Source organism: Anabrus simplex, chromosome 8 (assembly GCF_040414725.1).
Source record: "Anabrus simplex isolate iqAnaSimp1 chromosome 8, ASM4041472v1, whole genome shotgun sequence".
NCBI lineage: Eukaryota > Metazoa > Arthropoda > Insecta > Orthoptera > Tettigoniidae > Anabrus > Anabrus simplex.
Window position 1 is genome coordinate 222221013 of NC_090272.1, and position 23298 is coordinate 222244310.

At 39.2% G+C, this 23298-nt stretch overlaps 1 protein-coding gene across 4 annotated transcripts in view; it reads right to left on the reverse strand.

Moving 5' to 3' along the window:
* Window positions 1-5659: 5659 nt before the first annotated feature.
* The window catches only part of LOC136879011 (scoloptoxin SSD14), a 300668-nt gene continuing 283029 nt past the window's right edge, over window positions 5660-23298 (reverse strand). For all 4 annotated transcript variants that reach the window (XM_067152702.2, XM_067152701.2, XM_067152704.2 and 1 more), the window contains 3 exons: window positions 22253-22493; window positions 9678-9791; window positions 5660-5934 (listed from right to left, as the gene is read on the reverse strand). In XM_067152702.2, the coding sequence (XP_067008803.2) occupies window positions 5788-5934; window positions 9678-9791; window positions 22253-22493 (502 nt within the window). In that variant the 3' untranslated portion in view covers window positions 5660-5787. The remainder of the gene's footprint in view (window positions 5935-9677; window positions 9792-22252; window positions 22494-23298) is intronic.

Consider the following 23298-nt stretch of genomic DNA (forward strand, 5'->3'; position numbering starts at 1 on the left):
ACTGGAAGTCAAAATCCTTTGGAGTCCAGAAAATGAGCTCTTTTTGAGGATCTACTAAAAAATGAATGAAACGCTGTCAGATTATAAATGAAGAGCCTGACGAATTTTATTGTTTTGGAGCAATGGAGAAGAACGAGGTTTAACTTGTGAGCACAACAGTTTGCAAGTTGGGCAAACTTGCTTAACATAATGCTGAAATGGAATGGCGTACGGCTTTCAGTGCCGAGAGTGTCTGAGGAAAAGTTCGGCACGCCAGATGCAGATTTTAACATAAGGCAACACACACGGCAGAGCTGAACATATTTTAGCCTAATTTTAACCGTACGTCTGGCACCTTTTTAAAATTGGCAAGTGTTTTACTCTATGTACATACAAGAAGACAAAATGTTTTACTCATACAATTTTACAAGCAATTAAACTCCAGGAACAGCAGCTGAGTGTACAACTGTGTAAACAAGACTTGAACACGGGAGTTAGCCAACAAGCATGAAGTGCTCCCATACATTGTATTCATCTTGTACATATATATATATGTTAGTTTTAAGTGAGATATGTTTTATCAACTAATTTTAAGATCTTAAACATACTATTTTAGACATACAATGCATTGTTGTACATAGTGACATATATGCCAGTTCACGTTACAACATGCTCCATTTGGATGTCACCTAATGTTTATTATCGTATGGCATTCCTTTGACAATACTATCTTAATTATAGCTTCATCACATAGATATGTATGCATGGTTCAGCTGAGGATGACCTTATGTAAAGGGTCGAAACCAGTCCTGTAGCATAATAAGTGCAATAAACAAGTATTGATAGGTGGAAATCTTTTCCTATTTCTAATTGTGTAGTTCGTCAATACGGAAATGAAGATTATAGATTAAGATGCAGGTCTTTTGATTCGACGCCAGTAGGCGACCTGTGAGTCGTGATGAGGATGAAATGATAGTGAAGATGACACATACACTCAGCCCCTGTGTCACCGTAAAAACCCATTTATGGTTCAAATTCCCGACCCTACCAGGATTCGAACCTGGAACTCCTGTGACCAAAGGCCAGCACACTAACCATTTAGCCATGCAGCCGGACAATGTAATGCTGAACACCCCTATGCCTTCCTGCCATTGTGGAGCACCCGTCATATGTTGGAGATACGAATTTATCAATTTCTTCTCACTTTCACAGAATATCGACAATTAAATCTTATAAGCCTGATGCAGTCTTATCAATGGAAACATCATAAAAGCCTATGAATCTTGGGGCCCTGTTTTGAGCAGAACCGGAATTTTACACTAACTTGAGATCTGGTTGATACATCTAAGGTCTCGTCTGCCTGAATACCAATGAAATCACAAGAATCTAACTCTGCTTTGATCGTCTCCTGACTGAATGAATGAATGGCGGGTGGCCTCCAGAGGCCTGTTGCAGGTCTTTTGATTTGACTCCCGTAGGCGACCTGCGCGTCATGATGAGGATGAAATGATGATGAAGACAGCACATACATCCAGTCCCTGTGCCAGGGGAATTAACCAATAATGGTTAAAATGCCCGACCCTGTTGGAAATTGAATCCAGGACCCCTGTGACCAAAGCCCAGCGTGCTAACCATTTAGCCATGGAGCCGGACATTACGGGAGTTACAGACTCAATTCATTCTGTATTTCACTCGATGTGCCTTTAAAGCACGATCTGGACTGGAGATGATCTCGAATGACTGTTCCTGTTTTGAAAGAAGATTTAACAACTCTAATTAATTGCCCCTGTTGATTGTGTCTTCCCTTTCAAAATGATCTCAAAAACCCTGTTTCCTAAGAAAACACACGTCAACGAGTCCCTCAACAACAAGCCTATTTTGTTTCACGGCTTCGTTATGTTTAATGGCTTGAAATCTTGCACCTTCAGATAAAGACTATCCTCCCGCACCCCAGTAAAGGGAATCTTTCTTCATTCTGAACATGTTTATTTGAATTTTGATGCTTCTCTGCTTTTCTAAGAAAGTTTTTTGTAACAATTACCCCATTTAAAGTCCATTCCTTTTCACCTCCAAAATAACACGCGTATAACAATAAAGCTTCTTGCTTTCGGAACATGCTGTTAACCACGAATATCGTGTATACCAAGAAAACTGAAATGTTCCCACTACTTTACTGTCAAAATACTTAACATCATGAAGACAAATTGGGGAAAATATTCATTTATAGGACGAGGTGTAAGAAACCGGAATAAATTATCAAGGAAAACATTCGATAAGAGTTCTTTGAAAATGTCTAAGAGAAAGCTACATAAACAACTGATAGGGACAGCCCTAAATGCAGAGCATTAATGATTGATTGACTCACTCATACAGAATGCTGTTGATTGCAACTGTGAGGTCACTGCATTAGCATTTCTTTGCCTTGATTTAATTTCTCTTAGTACATAGATTGGATACTTTATTTAACCCTTTAATGCTCACATTAATTTATGTTCAGTTTGCTTACATGAACACTGGCTAAGTATGTGGACACTTCAATAAAGTCGAATATGCTTGACAAAAGCCATTGATATTGAGCCTTATTGATTTGGTGGTGTCTGCAGACAGTGGCTTGATATTTGGCCACTTCCTGTTCTGTGTGTTGTTTGCTGCACTGTGCTGCCATTTGAGATGAAAGAAACGAAATATTTAGACGATGAGTTCTTGCGTACCCAGCAGTATCACGTGTTGTTCATGTTGTCAGTTTGTTGCTATTTATAGTGATTCTGGAGTGATTGCCATATTATATCCTGATATTCATCATTTCATATAAGTATAATGACTTTTAACCATTGTCAATAATTCCTGTGGACCTAATAGTGAATGTATTTGACCACCAGCCTGTTGTCAGTACAAAGGAACAGTGACTAAATATTAAGCCACCAGGTTGAAAAAGTTTTATGAGAAAACAATACCAAATCAAATGGCATTCAACCAGCAGTTACCTCTGCTACAAATAATGTTTTTCCAATGAAAAGTAAACTTTGATCACTCAGAGAAAATTCATGTGGATAAATATTTAGCCACTGACCTATGAAGGGTTTAAAATATAAAATTTATTCTTCAGTTACAGCATGTCATAAAGATTACCTTCAGCCTTGCATCACTGATAACTTTCAAAAATTTTCAATGAACATTTAACACCACAAGTTATCTTCTAAGGAAGTCAATGTCTCAGAAATTGCCTGGGTTTAATGAACATTCATTTGTCACAATGTTTGTAAACAAGGTGATGACTGTTGTCTTCTGAAAGGAACATATCAGAGAAATTCAGATGTTCTCTCATAAAAGAATTAGAACATACAGACTGAAATAAGCTTGCTCACAAAAGAACTAAGGATATATCTCTATTGTGCAGGTGGGCATAAAATAACACAACAGTTATTCTGGAAATGTTTTGAACTCACAACTGTTTTTAAAATGAACAGTACGCCACAACATCCTGTTCCAAAACAACAATGTTCTGTACCGGTATCACCTGCACTCATGGTGGAATGCTCTAGCAACGCCTCGCAAGCACTGCTGGTTGGCTGATTGGGACTGATTGTTCTGACTCTGGGAGAACCTGAGGGCTACTTCTCTGCACTGGTTTTGATATTCTTTGAAACTACAGTAGTTATTGGATGTAATGAACAGCAGTGAACACTACGAGACCAGGCAAGGGAACTCACGAAATATGAACATGTAAGGGGGCGCGTTTCGTAGTCAACAATTCGATAGACAGGAAATTTGCATTAATTATCCATGACATGACATTGATTGTTAATATTTGTTCCTTTTAATCCACAGCCGATCACTCCATGCCAATCCAAGAATGGAGCGATCAGCTGGTGCAATACGGTCAGCGACTAAATGAAAAGAAGACTGAATATATGATGTCAGATCCACAAACATTTGGAACCATTCAGGTATGCGGTGAGGACCTGCTGCGAGTGACAAGATTAAAATACCTTGGCTCCACAATCACCGATGATGGCCGAATTGACGAAGAGGTCAATTCAAGGATATCTGCAGCCTGGATGAAATGAAGAACAACAACCGGCGTCAATTATCACCAGAGGATGAAAGATAATCTCAAATCTAAAATCTATCACACTGTCGTACGAACTGTGCACTGAAAAAATGAAATGGCGTATGGCTTTTAGTGCTGGGAGTGTCCGAGGACATGTTCGACTCGTCAGGTGCAGGTCTTTTGATTTGACGCCCGTAAGCGAGGTGCGTGTCATGATGAGGATGAAATGATGATGAAAACAACACATACACCCAGCCCCCGTGCCAGTGTAATTAACCGATGACGGTTAAAATTCCCGACTCTGCCGGGAATCGAACCCGGGACCCCTGTGACCAAAGGCCAGCGCGCTAAACATTTAGCCATGGAGCCGGACACTGTTGCACTCTAAGATTTCAAATGTTGGCCAACCACGGCTGAGACAGAGAGTCCACTGGGAGTCGTGGAGACTGAGATGCTGAGGTGGACAGTTGGTGTCACTAAACTGGATTGCATTTCCCATTAATCCATTAGGGAGAGATTTGGCATTGCATGGATTCAAGAAAACATCCGCAAGAGTCATCTATGATGATTTGGGAATGTACTAAGGGCATTATCACGAAGACGGGTTACATGTTAGAAGTCTCCAGTAGGAGACCAAATGGACGACCAAAACAGAGATGGCCAAAACCCTTCACAAAGATCTGAAGAGCATTAATCTTCACCCCGACATGGCCCGGGACAGAACTAAATGGAGACAATGAATCCATATAGTGGACCCCCCAGCAGGAGGGACAATCGCTGAAGAAAAAGAAGTTCCATTTAACTCTCACTGCATTTAACCATGGCTGTTTGTGTCGTGCTATCTAGAGCAATTTCTAAATTACCAGGTATTAGAATGTGTCCTAAAAATTACTTTAACCCCTTCAGACCCAGCGTCCATTACAATGGACATAACATTTTTTCACTTTAAAAAAATGTCTTTCTTTCTTTCTTTCTTTCTTTCTTTCTTTCTTTATTTATTTATTTATTTATTTATTTATTTGGGAAGCCAAAACAGTGAGAAACAGAATTGCTTCTGCAGTGTTTTCGACTCTTTTTCCATCTCAGTCGACATGTGTACTCAATACACATTCAGTGCTGTGGCCAGTGTTGGCAGCTGAAATTTAAGATGGAAATGACAACCAAATAATGTTTAGTGCCAATAAAAAAATTCATGTCGGAAGGGGTTAAATGTATAAATACTGTCAGATGAGTAAAGGTGATTATGTGAAAGGCTTATGTTACTCAATGCAAATATTTTAGTACACAGATTCAGCTTCGTCTAACAAGTCTCTGTGAATTGCTGTGGTCCTACTATTTTTGCTCTCAGTACCTCCTGGATAAAGATAGTTACAGTATCAGTTTACCTAGTTTAGGCAAATCCAATCAAAACAAAATATAAAATTTGCAAAAAGGAAACAATTTTGGAATTATCATACACAAACACGAAGTTTGTTGATACTTTCTAATTCTGCCACATCCTAAACCCAGGTCTGTTATTTGCAACATATTATTTTTCTGCAATAGTAAGAACCGGAACTGTTCCACAAAAAGAATAACTTAACTTCGCCCATCTCTACTCACTGCCCTGCACTAAGGAAGAGAACAAGAAACAAACAAACTTAGGTATATTATAAATTACTATTTACACATATGTACAACAGTCTTTTGTATTATAAAAACAATCATCGTGACAATATCACTTTCACAGCCGTCACTCGTCTAACACTTCACTAGCATCAAAATCCCGACGTAGTTCCACCACGCCGGAAATCAGAGTTTGCATAAACTTTCTCATCTTCAACGGATATTGCAGTCACAGAGGAACCTCCCACAGCAAATTTCTCAGTCTTATGCCCAATTGCTTCCAGTCCTTTGACATATTTCTGCAACAGAAAATCATCAAATGATTAAAATTTGAACATGGAAACTACAGTATATCATGTCTTAATAAGTGGGAATGGGGCAGCATATTTGTTTCCACAATTCTTGGTCTTACCATAAAAGAAAGTTATATTCAACCAATTGATTAATTAAGCTCTGGGAAAGCATTCTTTCTGATTATATTAGACATGTTTGCAAATTTACTACAGTAACTGGTTTGATAGAAGGCAGTTCAAGTTTAGGAAAGGTTACTTCAGTAAATCTCAACTTGTAGGATCTCAGCAAGGTATTGCAAATATTTTAGATTTTGGACAGTGTTCCAAATTCCAACATTTAAGTACTTAGGTAATATAGTATCAAAAGAAAACTTTGTAAACTATGAGGTGGACAGTCGAATTAGCAAGGCAACCCAATTTTACCGCTAAGTAAGACAACTGCTGTGGGATGAACAAGTAAGTACCATTGAAAGCTAAGATGACATTAAATCAATCGTATTATACACCCATCCTCATGTATAGCTTGGAAACTACCACAAGCTATAGAAATGAAGTTCCTACGTACCATGGTACAGAAGACCAGGAAGGACAAGTTCAGGAATGAAAAGTACAAGAGGAGTTGGAATTAGGAGACTCCCTACTACAGAGGATCGAGAAAGCAAGACTGAGGAAGCATGAGTGCATGCAGGACTGGAAGAAGAGAATATGAAAGAGAAGCAAGAGGAAAAAGACCAGTGGGGAGACCCAGAGGAAAATGGACAAATCTGGTGAAGAAAGATGTCGAGGAGAGCGGACAAGATTGGGAGAAGATCAAGAGAGAACAGTGGTTCATGGATGGACAAAGATAGAGGGGTATTGTACATCACACTGGGGCAACTGGAGATAGTCAACAATAATGATGATGATAATTTTAGATTCAGGAGGTTAAATGGACTGTATCACGATTGGCCTATCCAACCCTTCTGATAGGGTGGGTCCTGGGAGATTACTGATGAAAATGACGGTTATTGGGCTAGAAAAAAAGAGTGGTTGAATGGGTGGCTATATTTCTCGAAAATAGAACTCAGAGAATTATAGTAGGTGAAAAGTGTTATCTGATCCTGTAGCGATTAAGAGGAGGGTCCTGCAGGTCAGTATTATTGGATCTTTGTATTTTCATATATATGTAAATGATATGAGTTCAGAACTGGAATCACAGATAAGGCTACTTGTGGATAAAGTTATATTGTATAGAGTATGAATTAGTTGCAGGATTGTGAACGACTGCAGGGGGACCTAGAAACTGTTGTGAGATGGACGCGGACATTGGGATGAAGAGTCAAGTTGTAGGTTTCACCAAGAGCAAAATGGCCTTACATTTTTAATTACAGTGTTGATGGGGAAGACTGTAAGTACCTAGGTTTTAATATAAGGAATGTTCTTCATTGGGGTAATCATATTAATGAAGTATTTAAGGAAGGTTATAGACCTCTTCGCATGTAATAAGGGGTTGTAGTAAGGATGTAAAAGAGAGGATGTATAAGTCCCTGATATGACTCCACTTCCAGTGTATGGGACCCACACCAGGACTACTTGATATAAGAACTGGAAAAGATCCAAAGGAACGCAGCGTGATTTGTTCTTGGTGACTTTTGACAAAGGAGTAGTGTATGAAAATACTGTAAACTTTGGGCTGGGAAGACTTGGTAGTAAGGAGACGAGATGCTTGACTAAGCGTGATGTTTCTTTTTGCTATTTGCTTTACGTCACACCGACACGGATAGGTCTTACGGTGATGATGGGATAGGAAAGGCCTAGGAATGGGAAGGAAGCAGCCGTGGCCTTAAATAAGGTACAGCCCCAGCATTTGTCTGGTGTGAAAATGGGAAACCACAGAAAACCATCTTCAGGGCTGCCGACAGTGGGGTTCGAACCCACTATCTCCCAGATGCAAGCTCACAGCTGCACGCCCCTAACTGCATGGCCAACTCGCCCGGTGCAGTGTGTTTCGAACTGTTGGTGGAGAGATAGCATGGAATGACATTAGTAGACGAATAAGCTTCTGGATCTTTTAAAATTAGGAAAGATCCTATTATGAAGATGAAGTTGGAATTCAAGAAGACAAATTAGGGCAAATTTTCATGTGGAGGACGTTCAGTAAGGGATTGGAATAAATTATCAAGGAAAAGGTTTGATAAACTATGAAGTTTTTGAAATCATTTAAGATAAAGCTTGGTAAACAACTGATAGGGAATCTTGCACCTGGGCGGCAGATCATTGATGAATGATTAATGTTAAATAAAAGTTAACATTCATTCAGCCAATCAGTACTACAGAGTCATTTTATTCAGGCCTACTTGTAGGTGCATGGTGGCTTCAAGCACGTACCACTTGTCTGGCGACACTTCAGCCCTTCTGAATACTGCTTCTCTTGTACTCGGCCGACTTTGCTTATCGCTATTCATTAGCTGTCTTCTGTGCCTGTACGACTTTGTGCTCAACAGCAGGCCTGTGGTGCTGTTCAGTCGTGCGTATGTAAGGTTAACCAACATCTCAAAAGAAGAGTTGCAATAAGTTAGTGGAAATTTGTTAAGATGCTAAACTGATGAATAACTTTACTAAGATAGTTTTATCCATTCATCTGCTTTGCGCTGATGCATGATAATACACATGCATCAGTCTGCCAAAGGGATGGAGGATCGCTGGGCAAGCGGTGCATGTCCGAGGCCACATTGTAGCAGCAAGGAGTGAAAACAATTTTTTTAAGAATAATAATAATTATGACCAAGCGTACTTCTTGTGTTTATGGACTTCTTCTGTACATTAGGTTCTTTCGATCAACACAATAAATAATTCTAACACAACATGTACATTGGCCGGAAGAAATATTCTTGTTTACTTTGGCTGCTTTTGCTAGAAGGAGGTTCTCCGCTACACAATAGCACTGAGTAAGCAAAAGTGGTGTATATTATATATACAAAGAAAGGGAAATCCAGCAGTAACTGTGAGAACATTTAGGCCTATGTTAATTTCAGGTAGAAAATCAAGTGTACTGCAATTTGCATAATGTATTTGTTTATATTTTTATCTTGTCCCCTCAGATATAAATATAGATTTATTTTGCACAAGAAATATAGCTGCAATGAGACTCGAACTCACATTTTCGAGGTTTGCAGCCAAGTACGGTGAACACTACGCCGCCAATCCAGTTGACTGCGATGTAACTCTCCACGTATATATGCACTGCATTGAAACTGGGGATTCATCCATTTTTTTGGAAATTATAAAGTTAACGACCTGACATGTTTAAGTAAAATATGTTTGCCTTTTAGTGTCCTATCACCTTCACATTGTCTGAAGCGGATCCTTACTTTATGACATTTGACTGCATTTTTCTTTCCGAAAACGAAAGCGTTTTGACGTAAACCGTTGTACAGGAGTTACTACTGAGTGTCTCCCCACCCTACAGGTACATTGAAGCTTGTTGAAATTGGTTGGACGCAGGGTCTGGCCTCTCCTTGTAAGATAGCCAGAATGTCCGATGACAGATATGGCACAAGAAGAAGAAGAAGAGGACGTGTGTGAAGATACGAAGATTGTCCTTGTCTTTGTTTCCATGTTTGTCTTCATCTCCTATTTCTGTTGCACCTCCTTGTCACACTGACCTGCCATTGTGTTCATCCTATTATACATGTTCCTTTCTTAATTCCCTCTCTCTGTGTCAAGAAGTGCATCTTCAGGAGAAGTAAAATGTTAAATGAGGTACTCACTTCAAGAAAGCCTTCTTCATACTGCAGTGTCATAGGAAACAATTGATGGTGTATTCTGCGAGCATCCAGCGCCTCCTTGATGTCCATATTAAAGTAGAGGTTAAAGAGGGAAGCCTGAAAAAAGAAAACCCAGCAACATTGTAGGAAATTAGTCTTCACATAAGAAAAAGAACCATATTTCATACCAAACAACTACAGCAGACTCTGGTTAATTTCAAATTGGATAATTCAAAAATAGGATATTTTGAATAGAATTTTTATTCCCCTTAAAATTCCCATTCTAATCTATGAATTAAAATCATATTTGATTCAAATTCTTGAAGTTTAAATTTCAATAATTCAAAGTCGTGATTTTATCACAAGTAATTTTGTAACCGGTTTAACGAAGTGAAGCCTTCAAATCATTGTAGGCTTCTAGTCATGGTCAGGTAGTTGCTATTGTTAGCAGATTTAGCCTTTATCTCTACGACTGTCAACGAGTGTAGGATTGGCATGGCCTTGAACACCACTTGTCTATGGGCATCTGCACTCGGCCACTGAAAAACTTCCCCTTCCTCCATCCTGTAGTTGTCAAACTTGGGATATGAGCAAACAAGTGCAAACTGTTTGCGTAAAGCAGGTTTCAAGAATAAAGAAACCAATTCAGAAATTGTTCCAGAAGACCTAGAAATGCACGCGGAACCTGAGCGAAGGCAACAAGTAATGAACTATGTCAGTTGTAATGGGTATTTAGCTGCTGATTCCAAAGTTGCAGTATGTGGAGATCTGACGGGAGATGAGATTTCTTTACAATCAATCAATCGATCAATCAATCAATCAATCAATCAATCAATCAATCAATCAATCAATCAATCAATCAATCAATCAATCAATCAATCAATCAATAAATCAATCAATCATTCAATCAATCAATCAATCAATCAAACAATCACTACTGATCTGCATTTAGGGCACACACCCAGGTAGCAGATTCCATATCTGTTGTTTTCCTAACCTTTTCTTAAATGATCGCAAAGAAATTGGAAAATTATTGAACATTTCCCTTGGTAAGTTATTCCAATCCCTAACTGCCCTTCCTATAAATGAATATTTGCCCCAATTTGTCCTCTTGAATTCCAACTTTATCTTCATATTGTGATCTTTCCTACTTTTAAAGACACCACTCAAACTTATTCGTTTACTAATGGCCTCCCATGCCATCTCTCCTCTGACAGCTCGGAACATACCATTTAATCGAGCAGCTCGTCTCCTTTCTCCCAAATATTCACAGCCCAAACTTTGCAACATTTTTGTAACGCTACTCTTTTGTCGGAAATCACCCAGAACAAATCGAGCTGCTTTTCTTTGGATATTTTCCAGTTCTTGAATCAAGTAATCCTGGTGAGGTTCCCATACACTGGAACCATACTCTAGTTGGGGTCTGAGACTTATATGCCCTCTCCTTTACATCCTTACTACAACCCCTAAATACCCTCATAGCCATGTGCAGAGATCTGTACCCTTTATTAACAATCATATTTATGTGATTAGCCCAATGAAGGTCTTTTCTTATATTAACACCTAGGTACTTACAATGATCCCCAAAAGGAACATTCACCCCATCGACTCAGTAATTAAAACCAAGAGGACTTTTCCTATTTGTGAAACTCACAACCTGACTTTTAACGCCGTTTATCATCATACCATTGTCCACCATTCATTTCACAACACTATCGAGGTCACCCTGCAGCCACTCACAATCTTGTAACTTATTTATTACTCTGTACAGAATAACATCATCTGCAAACAGCCTTATCTCTGATTCCACTTCTTTACACATATCATTCATATATATAAGAAAACACAAAGGTCCAATAATACTGCCTTGATGAATTCCCCTCTTAATTATTACAGGGTCAGACAAAGCTTCACCCACTCTAACTCTCTGAGTTCTATTTTCTAGAAATATAGCCACCCATTCAGTCACCCGTTTTTCTAGTCCAACTGCACTCATTTTTGCCAGTAGTCTTCCATGATCTACCCTATCAAATGCCTTAGATAGGTCAATCGCAATACAGTCCATTTGCCCTCCTGAATCCAAGATATCTGCTATATCTTGCTGAAATCCTACAAGCTGAGCTTCAGTCGAATAACCTTTCCTAAACCCAAACTGCCTTCTGTCAAACCAGTTATTAATTTTGCAAACATGTCTAATACAATCAGAAAGAATGCTTTCCCAAAGCTTACATACAATGCATGTCAAACTGACTAGCCTGTAATTTTCTGCTCTATGTCTATCACCATTTCCTTTATACACAGGGCTACTATAGCAACTCTCCATTCATCTGGTATAGCTCCCCTGACCAAACAATAATCAAATAAGTATATCAGATATGGTATGATATCCCAACCCATTGCCTTTAGTATATCCCCAGAAATCTTATCAATTCCATCTGCTTTTCTAGTTTTCAACTTTTGTATCTTACTGTAAATCTCATTGTTATTGTAGGTAAATTTTAATACTTCTTTAGTGTTACTCACATCCCCTACCTGGACATTATCCTTGTAACCAACAATCATTACATACTACTGACTGAATACTTCTGCCTTTTGAAGATCCCCGCATACACACTCCCCTTGTTCATTAATGATTCCTGGAATGTCCTTCTTTGAACCTGTTTCTGCCTTAAAGTACCTATACATACTCTTCCATTTTTCACTAAAATTTGTATGACCACCAATTATGCTTGCCATCATGTTACCCTTAGCTGACTTCTTTGCTAGATTCAATTTCCTAGTAAGTTCCTTCTGCAGGAAGTACTACAAAGTTCCAGGAGAGCAGTCATGACGTCATAGAAGAGCCTCTACCAACAATGTCTGAAGCTTTCAAAATGGTAGGAAGTTTCAGAAGATTTGTTGAAACTCAGTCAAATGTTTATAATGATGTGTTTCAAGCTTTAAATGAAAATGAAGATTTTGTCCATGATATAATACTAAATGAACACAAACAAACAAAAATCACTAATATTATGATTTAGACTTTCAGATCCAGTGTAACTCTTCATGAGGTATATTTTGGGTTTATGCCATGTAATAAACTACATAAACACTTTCAATGCATTTCAAAAGGAGCCTTACCTTTCTTCATTGGGAGAAAACAGAAAAAAAAGGAAACATGATGCATCAAAGGTTGCTAAGAGAAAGCAAGAAAGAACTTAAAATGGTGCCTTTTCAGCCCCATGGCAACAGTAAAAGCATAATTTTCTGATGGTTCTGATAGTAGGTAGCCGTGATTCACCAAGGTTGTAGCCCGTATCGCGGTTGAAATTATCTGGGTGTTTACGTATTTACGTATTTGTTTTATACGGGCAAGAGTATCCACTCCTTAGAACATGACATCATGACCAAGTGTTAAAGCATGATCTTAAAGTCTGCTCAATATAAACCTTTCCACAAGTACAGGGAACTCTATAGATGCCAAGTTGTTGCAATTTAGGCAAACTGTCCTTAGTTGGCGGGAGGAGTTGCCTTATCATAATTGAAGTTCCAAATAATACAGTTCATTCATTGTATATACCTATGTAAGATTTTAGCAGTACGATCTGTCCTGTTACGTATGTAAGGAAGGTTAGAAGTTCCTTTTACGTCTTTATTCTTAACAGATGTCTGATTATGCACTGTAGAGATATAAGCTTTGCTGCAACCACTGCTCTCAAAGGTGGTTCTCAAGGTGTTAATTTCCTCGTGTAGAGCAGACATTTCACAAGTGAGAATCTGCATCTTTCCTTTTTTATTTTCCATTTTCTGTTCACCAACAATCTTTTTAGTGGTGCTCAATAATGTTATGAGAAGTATGTTGGGTGGAAGGAAAAGACGAATACAATGGGGAATGGGGGAAAGACTGGAAGATTTAGAATTTGCAGATGATATTTGTCTTTTGTCTTCAAGAATATTAGTGATATGAAACACAAGTTAGAAGGATTATGGAAGGAAGCAGAGGCTGCAGGACTCAATATAAATGTTATTAAGACCAAGGAAATGAAAGCAAATTCTAAAACTGATGAAAGATTGTTTGTGGCAGGAGAAGAGATTGAAGAGGTTAAAACATTTAGCTACTTGGGAAGTGTAGTGACAAGAGGATGTGAGAGCCAGAATAAGGAAAGCACTGGAGCCTTCATGCAGCTGTATACAGTATGGAAGAATAACAACACTTCAAGGAAAACGAAAATAAAATGTTCAATACAAATGTTAAATCAGTCCTTCTGTATGCTTGTGAAACTTGGAAGGTTACACGAACTATCACTAATCTCTTGCAGACATTTATAAACCGTTGCTTACAGTGCATCATAAACATCAGAGGACCTGAAATTATATCCAATGAGGAGCTGTGGAGAAAAACAAACCAAGTTCCAGCCGCAGTGGAAATCAAGAGGAGGAAATGGAAATTGATAGGTCATACTTTGAGAAAACCAGCGGGATCTATGGAACGCACGGCACTGGAATGGATTCCGCAAGGGGCACGGAGGAGAGGTCGTCCTGGGAAGACCTGGAAGAGGACTGTAGAGGAGGAGGCTCTTGAAGCTGGGAAGACTTGGAAGGAAGTTAAAGCATTGGCAAGTTGACGACCACAATGGAGACGTTTCACGGATGCCCTATGTTCCAGTGGGAATGAGAGGAATTAAGTCAAGTAAGTCAAGTCCTGATCATGAAAGGCAAGGTTCCCTTTGAAATGCATTGAGAGTGTTTATATAGTTCATACATGGCAGAAACCCAAAATATACATTATGACTAAAAATCAGTAACTTTTTAAAGTGAGCAATGGAATTAGAGTATTGTTAGATGTGCTAAAATGTGTAAATACTGTTGTTTTACTATTGTATTTACAGTACCGTAACTTGTATTTTTTGTGAAAACTTTCATCTACAGTACAGGAGAACATGGCAGCTCTTAAGGTATGGTAGAATGTATAATACTGTAATAACTACTCATTACAATGAATTTATTCAATTTTATGTATTTATACAGTACTGATTTTTATTAAAATAGTCATTCTTAATTAATTTGAATTTTGGATAATTTGATTTTTTCTGATTCCCCTTGGAGTTCGAATTTAAAAGAGTTGTCTGTACTAACTAGCTCTGACTCAGCCGAGAAAAGAAGTTTCCTCAAGACATCATCGTCTATCCCAGGAATAAACAGTGGTAAAGAATAAAAACAATTCAAGGAAAAACAAACTGTTACAGATTTTCAACTTGACTGTCTCATTATACACCTTTATCATATTGCAGTCTTTAGTGACAATTATTGTAAAACATGCAAACAGGAAGAACCTATTATTTACTGCGCAAGTTGGCTCAGCTACTTCCTTCCCAATCCTAGCCCTCTCCTATTCCATCGCTGTCATAAAACCTATCAGTGCTGGCACAACATAAAACCAAAATAGAAATATATGGCCCAAGTCTGCAAATGTATACAATTTCCTTCCTGAAGAAGTCCAAATTCCTCATTTCTTGTATTTAAACACAAACTTGTTTAACATCTACACTCTAGCTAAATAAAGTATGTAACATAATGATCTGATTGTTAATGTCAACGTTTTAAGTTTGCAATTTGTATATATTCTTGTATTTAGGGTTGACATTCATCTCAGAAAATGAGGACTGTCCTGGATTCAAGGGCAGAAAAATTGCCTCTGCCATTTCAGTAAAATTGCTGAGTAAGACCTCAATTTTTTTATCATTTTTTTTTTTTTTTTATGCATTGACTGCCAGGACGCATAGTAAGAAACATTCTGATGGCCAAAGTTTTCTTTCTGTTCTGCGTATTTGTAGTAAATAAGTATTAAGTATTGGAAGGTGGAGTTCTTCTTTCAACTTTAATTGACATGGCTATTGAAATGAGAATTAAATCGTGTCCAGTAAGTGTGTGTTTTGAAACTGTATGAAGTCTCTTCCTGCCATCTTTTGGCTGTCTATTTAAGGGAGTGCATAGTCCACCTTTCATTCGTCAACTCCTGTTTAGGCGCGACCCCATACGGGTACGTCACGAGTACTTTGTAAGCTGACAAAGTCACTGCCTATCTTGCGGGTTGTTTGTGTAAGTGTGCAGTGCTGTTAGTTTTCTTTTGTGTGGATTAGTTTGCTCATTACTAACGTTAAATCTTTATGAGTAAATTAAACAGTAGACAACTGAGTGCAGATAGTCTGGATGATTTATTGAACAAGTTGGACAATGATCATATCAATGAAGAATGTAGTTGCAGTGACTTTGAACCAAGTACAGACGATGAGAATGTAGAAAGTAGTGACTATTCAGAAAGTACTGAAAGTGAGTATCAAAGTGAAAACAAGGATGGGGTTTTGATACAAGGAACAGCCAATAATTCTTTCAGCTTGCCTTTCGAAGAGAACGCAAGAACAACTTGAACAAAGTATTGGCGAATATCAAGCAGGCTTCCGCCCTGGTCGCTCGTGCGCAGAACAAATATTCAACTTGAAGACAACACTTAAATACAAAGCATTGAGGAACAAACCGGTCATCTGCATTTTTGTTGACTTTAGGAAAGCGTACGACTCGGTTGATCGACAGTCTCTCTTCGTTGTTCTTGAGGAACTGGGACTTGATTCCAAGACCCTCAACCTCATCAAGGCAACACTCACTGACACTATCTCCAAAGTTAAATTCATGGGGGAGATCTCTGAACCATTCCCGATTAAAACTGGCGTCCGACAAGGTGACGGCTTATCTCCGCTTCTTTTCAACCTCGTCCTAGACAAAGTCATCCGCGAGTGGGAAAAGGTATTGAAAGATATGGGATACTGGCGCCCCATACGACTAGGACGACCCAAAGACGGTATTGAGATATCATGCCTCGCTTTTGCAGATGACCTGGCCATACTTACAGATGATGTATTCACAGCCGTTAAACAAATTGAAACCCTTAGCGAATGTGCTGGAAAGGTTGGCCTACAAATTTCCTTTGAAAAGACTAAGTTCTTCTGCTCAAAATTTGACATCCAAAATTTGAACACGACACATGGGCAAATCAACCGAGTACCACACTTCAAGTACTTGGGAGAAATACTTGAACCAACGGGAGGCGAGAAGGCTGCCCAGAAAATTCGCCTACAAAAATTTCGGAAAGCCTACGGTAGGGTTCACAACATATACAATAAAAAGTGCTTGTCCCGCCATGCAAAGATCAGACACTATAATACAGTAATAAAGCCCGAAGTCTTATATGCCAGCGAGACCCTTACACTGAACGGGAAAGGTGACCTAGAAAACATTTTAAAAGAAGAAAGAAGAATCCTGAGGAAAATTCTCGGCCCCCGAAAAACAGAAGATGGATATAGAATGAGGTCACGCAAAGAGACAGAAGAGCATTCCAACATTGCAGCAGACATCCGCAAAAGACGTCTGAAATTCTATGGGCACGTCCACAGATTGCCGGCAAGTAGACTGACACACAAGATTCTCACTTACATAGAACATCTAAAAAACATTCCATGGGTACTAGAAGTGAAGAAGGATCTGGAAAAAGCCCAGATAAACCCAAATGACACCGCGGACAGAAACCTTTATAGGAAAAAAATTAATGGATGGAAAGTGCAACCAGAGAACGAAGTGAAAAAGAAGACTGGAGCAAAGTGGACAGAAGAACGAAAAAGGATCCACGCAGAAAGGATGAGAGCTGTTTGGCAACTCAGAAAACAGAATCGTTAGAGCTTTGCGTGATCCATTGGGTCCATACGCACATAATAATAAATAATAATAATAATAATAATAATAATAATAATAATAATAATAATAATAATAATAATAATAATAATAATAATAATAATAACAGTAACAACTGGGGACCTTGCATTGATGCTCAGCGTGAGATTCCTTTTCAAGGGACAGAGTCACTTGACACAGGGATGGATAATGATTCCGAAGCCCCACCTTGTGACACTTATTGTTTATTTGTTACGAATGAATTAATAAATTTAATGGTAGAGGAAATTAACTGTAATGATCAAGTTTTAAAGACTAAGCATTAAGTACATTAACCTAGCTTAACAAATGGGTGGACACAACATCAGACGAAGTGAGGAAATTCCTTATTTACGCTTGTGGATTGGTCTTGTCCAACTGTTATTGGAATGGTAAGATTGCTTTCTATACAAACGTCAGGACATTAACCACTGTATAAGTGCTACCCCTTATGGATCCCATAGTATAAGTGATTTGACATCATATTATATGGTATTGAATAGGTGATCCATCATTTTAATTTCTTGTTAATGCCCATACGGAGGCGAGTGTTCGTGTACAATTCGTAATCACCAATACGACTTCAGTTGTGGTCTCACTATGTGACCAAATATAGATAATAGGTTAACCTAATATATCACAAATATATCCTCGTTTCCGTGATCAGTTCTTTGGTTAAGCCTGTGAACGTTCTAGCACTGGGAAGTAACTCGGTGCTATTAGCTCACGGCATTAGACGGCAGTCCTAGGAATTTTGGTCTGGCATTCAACATGTTAAATAACCAACGATCTCAAATAAAATTGTACGTGCCTACTAGAATATTATAAAACATCACATCTCTTATAAAGATTAAGTGTCCAAGAAGAGATCCTGTGAATGACTACAGTCGCCCTTATCTCACCCAATTGCCAAAGAAGAAGGGACCTTGGTCGAGCACGGAAATAAGTGTATTATTATGGAATATAGAGGGAATAAGAAACGCAATACCCCACATATCACAGAAGACAATAGACGACACAGATGTTATGATACTGACAGAGACATTCCTCACGGAACCAATGGACTTGCAAGGTTACTATGGTACACACACGCTAGCGACCCCGACGGAAGGAAGGCCAGCAGGGGGAGTCACAATCTTCATAAAAGGGAAACTGGGAGATATCAAGCGAATCATCAAGGAGGAAAACATGGTCACAATAATCACATCAGAAATTACGATAATAGGAATTTATATTCAGCCAAATACACCTATAGAAAACATAATGGATAAAATATCTATAGCCATAGAACAAACGAAAGCAGAAAGGAATGTTATAATTGCCGGAGATTTTAACTGCAGGATAGACAAAGAAAATACCAAAACTCGCATCCTTCTTGAGACACTGGAAGAAGAAGGCTTCAAAATAGCGAACAAAAAAGAAACACCAACCTACCTTGCACAGAACGGTCATAGCGCCATCGACCTACTATTTTTTAGAGGAGTACAACTACAATTGTGTAAACAAGAAGGCCTATGGAACTCATCGGCAGCACCAATAAGGAAACACATACCTATAATGACATGCCTACGCATGGAAATCCAACAAAAGAGGAAGGAAGCAAAAATACCAAGTATATATACTAGAAAAATCCAGCGGGAAACAGTAAAAGAAAGCGAGGAAAACATCGGGAAAGCTAGAAACCTAATAGAAGAAGAAAGACTAGAAGAAGCCCTAGCAACAGCCACCAAAGTAATAACGAAAGCCATAATAGTAAAGGAAAGAAGACATGCACAAACTTGGTTTGACCAAGAGTGTTACAAGGAAAGAAAAGCAACTCTAAAGGCCCTGAATGCAGCAAAATTATACAGACGCCCAGAAGACTTAACAGCATATGCAGAGAAAAGGAAAAAATATAAAGAACTAATAAAAAAGAAAAAAGAAGAATATACAGAGAAACAAGGAAGGAAACAAGCCGAGGAAGCAAAATCAGACCCATACATAGCACTGAAAAAGAAGACATCAATCGCAACAGGAGAAATTCATATGGAGAACTGCGAACATCATTTCTCGAACATACTGAATAAGGAAGGGCTGAAGCAAGCCTATGACATAGAAACAGCAGAACCCGCACATGCTGTGGAGCCAATAACAACGTACGAAATTAGGAAAGCAATACAAGGAGGGAGAAACAAGAAATCCGCAGAACCAGACAAAATTTACATGGAACACTTAAAAGATTCACTTGGCGAGATGAAAGAACTGTGGAAAGACCTAATGAACAAATCTATACAGACTGGGAAAATACCAGAGGGATGGAACACAGTGACTCTAAAGATATTGTTCAAAGGAAAAGGGAGCAGAACATCACTAGACTCATTTAGAGGAGTAGCACTAGAAAATGCATCCTTTAAAGTTTTCATGAAGATACTGAATGAAAGATTACTGGAAACCTTCAGTGGGTACATTCCAGAAAATCAATTTGGTTTTATGAAAGGCAGGAGCACGGTCCAGGCAGTGAAATACCTAATAAATCAGGTAGAAGAAGCCTTAAGACACAAAGGAGGGAAATATCACGCAGTCTTTGTTGATTTCAAGAAGGCATTTGACTCAATCGATAGGCGAAAGCTAATCGAGAAAATAAAATTGACAATCGGCGAGAGAGACCCACTAGTGAGAATAGTTGAAGCATGTCTACAGAGGAACATAATCTGAATAAACAACAACGTAGAAATTTCTGAAGACATAATACAGACGAACGGAGTTATGCAAGGGGATCCCATGAGTCCCACACTTTTCAACATTTATACAGCAGATGTGAACCACATAGTAGAGGAAGGATCAAAAGCAGAGCTGATCCTATACGCAGATGACATGCTGATCGGAGCGAAAGAAAAGGAGGATGTGCAAAGGGCAGTCCGCAGACTAGAGACCTGGGCGGAGGAAAACAGCCTACAGATAAATGAAGAAAAGACAGTACAAATGACCTTCAGAAAAGGTGGGAAATCAACGCCCAAAGACAACATAACATTACACCAAAAGCCATTACAAAAGGTACGAAATTACAAATATTTGGGAATAACACTACAGACAACGGCGGCCTCCTTTGGTATACATATTCAAGAAAGAACGGCAGCAGCAATCAGAGCCTCATACAGCATCCAAAACATTTCAAACCTATCAATCAGCACGGCGATGAGACTTTTCAAGACGACAGTAGCGCCAGTGATAACATATGGAATTGGGATCGTGTGGGAAAAGCTGAAGATTGGAGACCTGATGAGAATAGAAAGAATAAAAGCAATGTTCATGAAGAGGATTACCCGAGACGGAAAGACAGCGCCATCCCGGATGGTATACGAAATGATGCGGGAGACGTATTTCATAGAAGACATACGATCACAATTCTACCTACAATCAACGGAAGCAAGCAGGGCGCTACTAAACATCAGGGAAAGGAAGAAAAGTGAAATCGACCTCAACTTCTACGCCTCACCAGCAATGACGGACGATAGATGGACTAGAGAGTGCAACACACAACGCCACGTGATAACACGACTCTCCATACATGGGTTTCACCACAAGATAAGTGTAAACCAGAAGTTCCATGAGCCAGACGAAGATTGTAAGTGCATTTTGTGTGGACAGAAGTGTAGTAGATACCACATCATAACATGCACGAAAAGAACCAGGACAATTACAGACTATAGCAAAGACTGAAATGTGAAATTTATTTAATGCTTAAACTTGAGTGTACATTTCTCTATTAATTAATAACACGTGGTGTTCTCATTTTCTCAGAAAGAGGGAGCCTACAGGCTGCTCTTGAGACCAGCCTGCCAACGTCATCAATCATTCATGAAAGTTTTAAAATGTCAGTTCAGCTTTTAGTTCCCACTTTGAGCATAAATATTCTCTGTGACACAAATTCTTCCAAAACAAGTTAATAAGAGAAACGTGAAATGTTGGACTTCAAAGACTGGTCAGGGAGGAGAAACTATACCTCAATTCTGTATTCCTCTACAAACTGCGCTTGAATCAGTTGAAAGCCTCATGTAGGTTAATGGAGCAAGGAGATGACACTTCATTCTCAGATATTATTTTACTCTGGGGAATTAGAACAGACATCAGAAAATCCAGACTTCTTTACAACAACACAAAAATATGGCAGAACAAGTTGAACAGTTTATTCAACTTTTCCAATTATCCGTCCCTCCCCTCCTGTCCATTGCAACAGGTAAGGGAGGCTGTACCATTGTATACGTATTTGAGATGCCTGATCAGTAACTTTTTTTTTTTTTTTTTTTTTGCTATTTGCTTTACGTTGCACCGACATAGATACGTCTTATGGCGACGATGGGATAGGAAAGGCCTAGGAAGTGGAAGGAAGGGGCCGTGGCCTTAATTAAGGTACAGCCCTAGCATTTGCCTGGTGTGAAAATGGGAAACCACGGAAAAACCATTTTCAGGGCCGCCGACAGTGGGGCTCGAACCTACTATCTCCCGATTACTGGATACTGGCCGCACTTAAGCGACTGCAGCTATCGAGCTCGGTGGTAACATATTTTATTGCATTATCAATGATTTTCTGATAATATTGGGGCAATTTTTCAAGTCCGTACCTGAAGAAATCTGCCAATTTGGAGCTAAAGAATTTGTTAAGCCAAGTTCAAAGAGCATTTTCATTATCACAGCAGTTTCCTTGAATGTTATTGGCTAGAGAATATAAAAGATAGAAATCTGAGGGCACAAGATGTTTGAAATAAGACATATCAAAAGATGCTGGTGTGGCGAAGTAAGAGCTTGGTATCTCTTCTTCTCTGCCACCATATTACTCTTCAAGAAACATTTCAACTCACCAGAGCTGTAGCAGTGGTGATCTTGGTGCCACCCGCTGCTCCAACCACTAGTCTCACGTTGTCGTTGCAATCGATGAAGATGGCAGGACACATTGACGACAGTGGCCTCTTTCCTGGTTTGATGAAATTATTTGGAGATGGAGGTACACCGAAGGCATTTGTAATGTTAGGTGCTGAGAAGTCGTCCATTTCATTGTTCAGGATGATACCTGTCTGCTGGGACCTGAGGACTGCACCTAGACTGAAAAAGTAAGTGAACGTCAAGTGCACTCGCCAAGGAGAACAGCAAATAAGGTTAAGATTAGAGGAAGAATCCCACTTTCAACACTTTTTGTTTTTTAATAGCTAGTTTATGTGATTACAAACATCCTCCAGTGTGAAGTTTAGTTGACTGACATTCCCCTGGTCTGGAACATCTTCAGCTTAAACCATATAATAAGATACAAAATTTGGCACATATAGATACAGGAGGGCCATCCGGAAAGTAGTACCCGTTAGCGCCGCATGAAGCGCTGACGACTCGGGTAGCTGCTGGGCAAGGTCAGACCATGTCAGTGGCTTGTCTGCCTGCTCTGTGCGAGGTTGCGTGACGCTAGCATTGCCTGTGTTGTGTCTGTGATCGTTTAAAATGTTTAAACAAATTGAGAACCCTGCCAGTTGTGAAGTAAGGGCCGTGATTAAATTTCTTAATGCACGAAACGTTTGACCTTGTGATATTCATCGCCAATTAACGGAGACAATGTGATGGACGAGTCGTCTGTTCGGCGCTGGTGTCGCAATTTCAATCTGGGGAGGGGGAATACGCACGACGAGGAGCGTTCAGGGAGACCATCTGTCATTACAGACCAACTGCTGAGCGCAGTAACAAATGCGTGAGGAACGATCGGCGTGTCACAACTGATGAACTCTGTGAACATTTTCCTAATGTGTCTCGAACAATTGTTCATGAAATTGTCAAAGACCATCTGCATTACTCAAAAATCTGTGACGGTGGGTCCCTCGCATGCTTACAGAGGAGCACAAAACCAAGCGTATGGCTGCAGCAG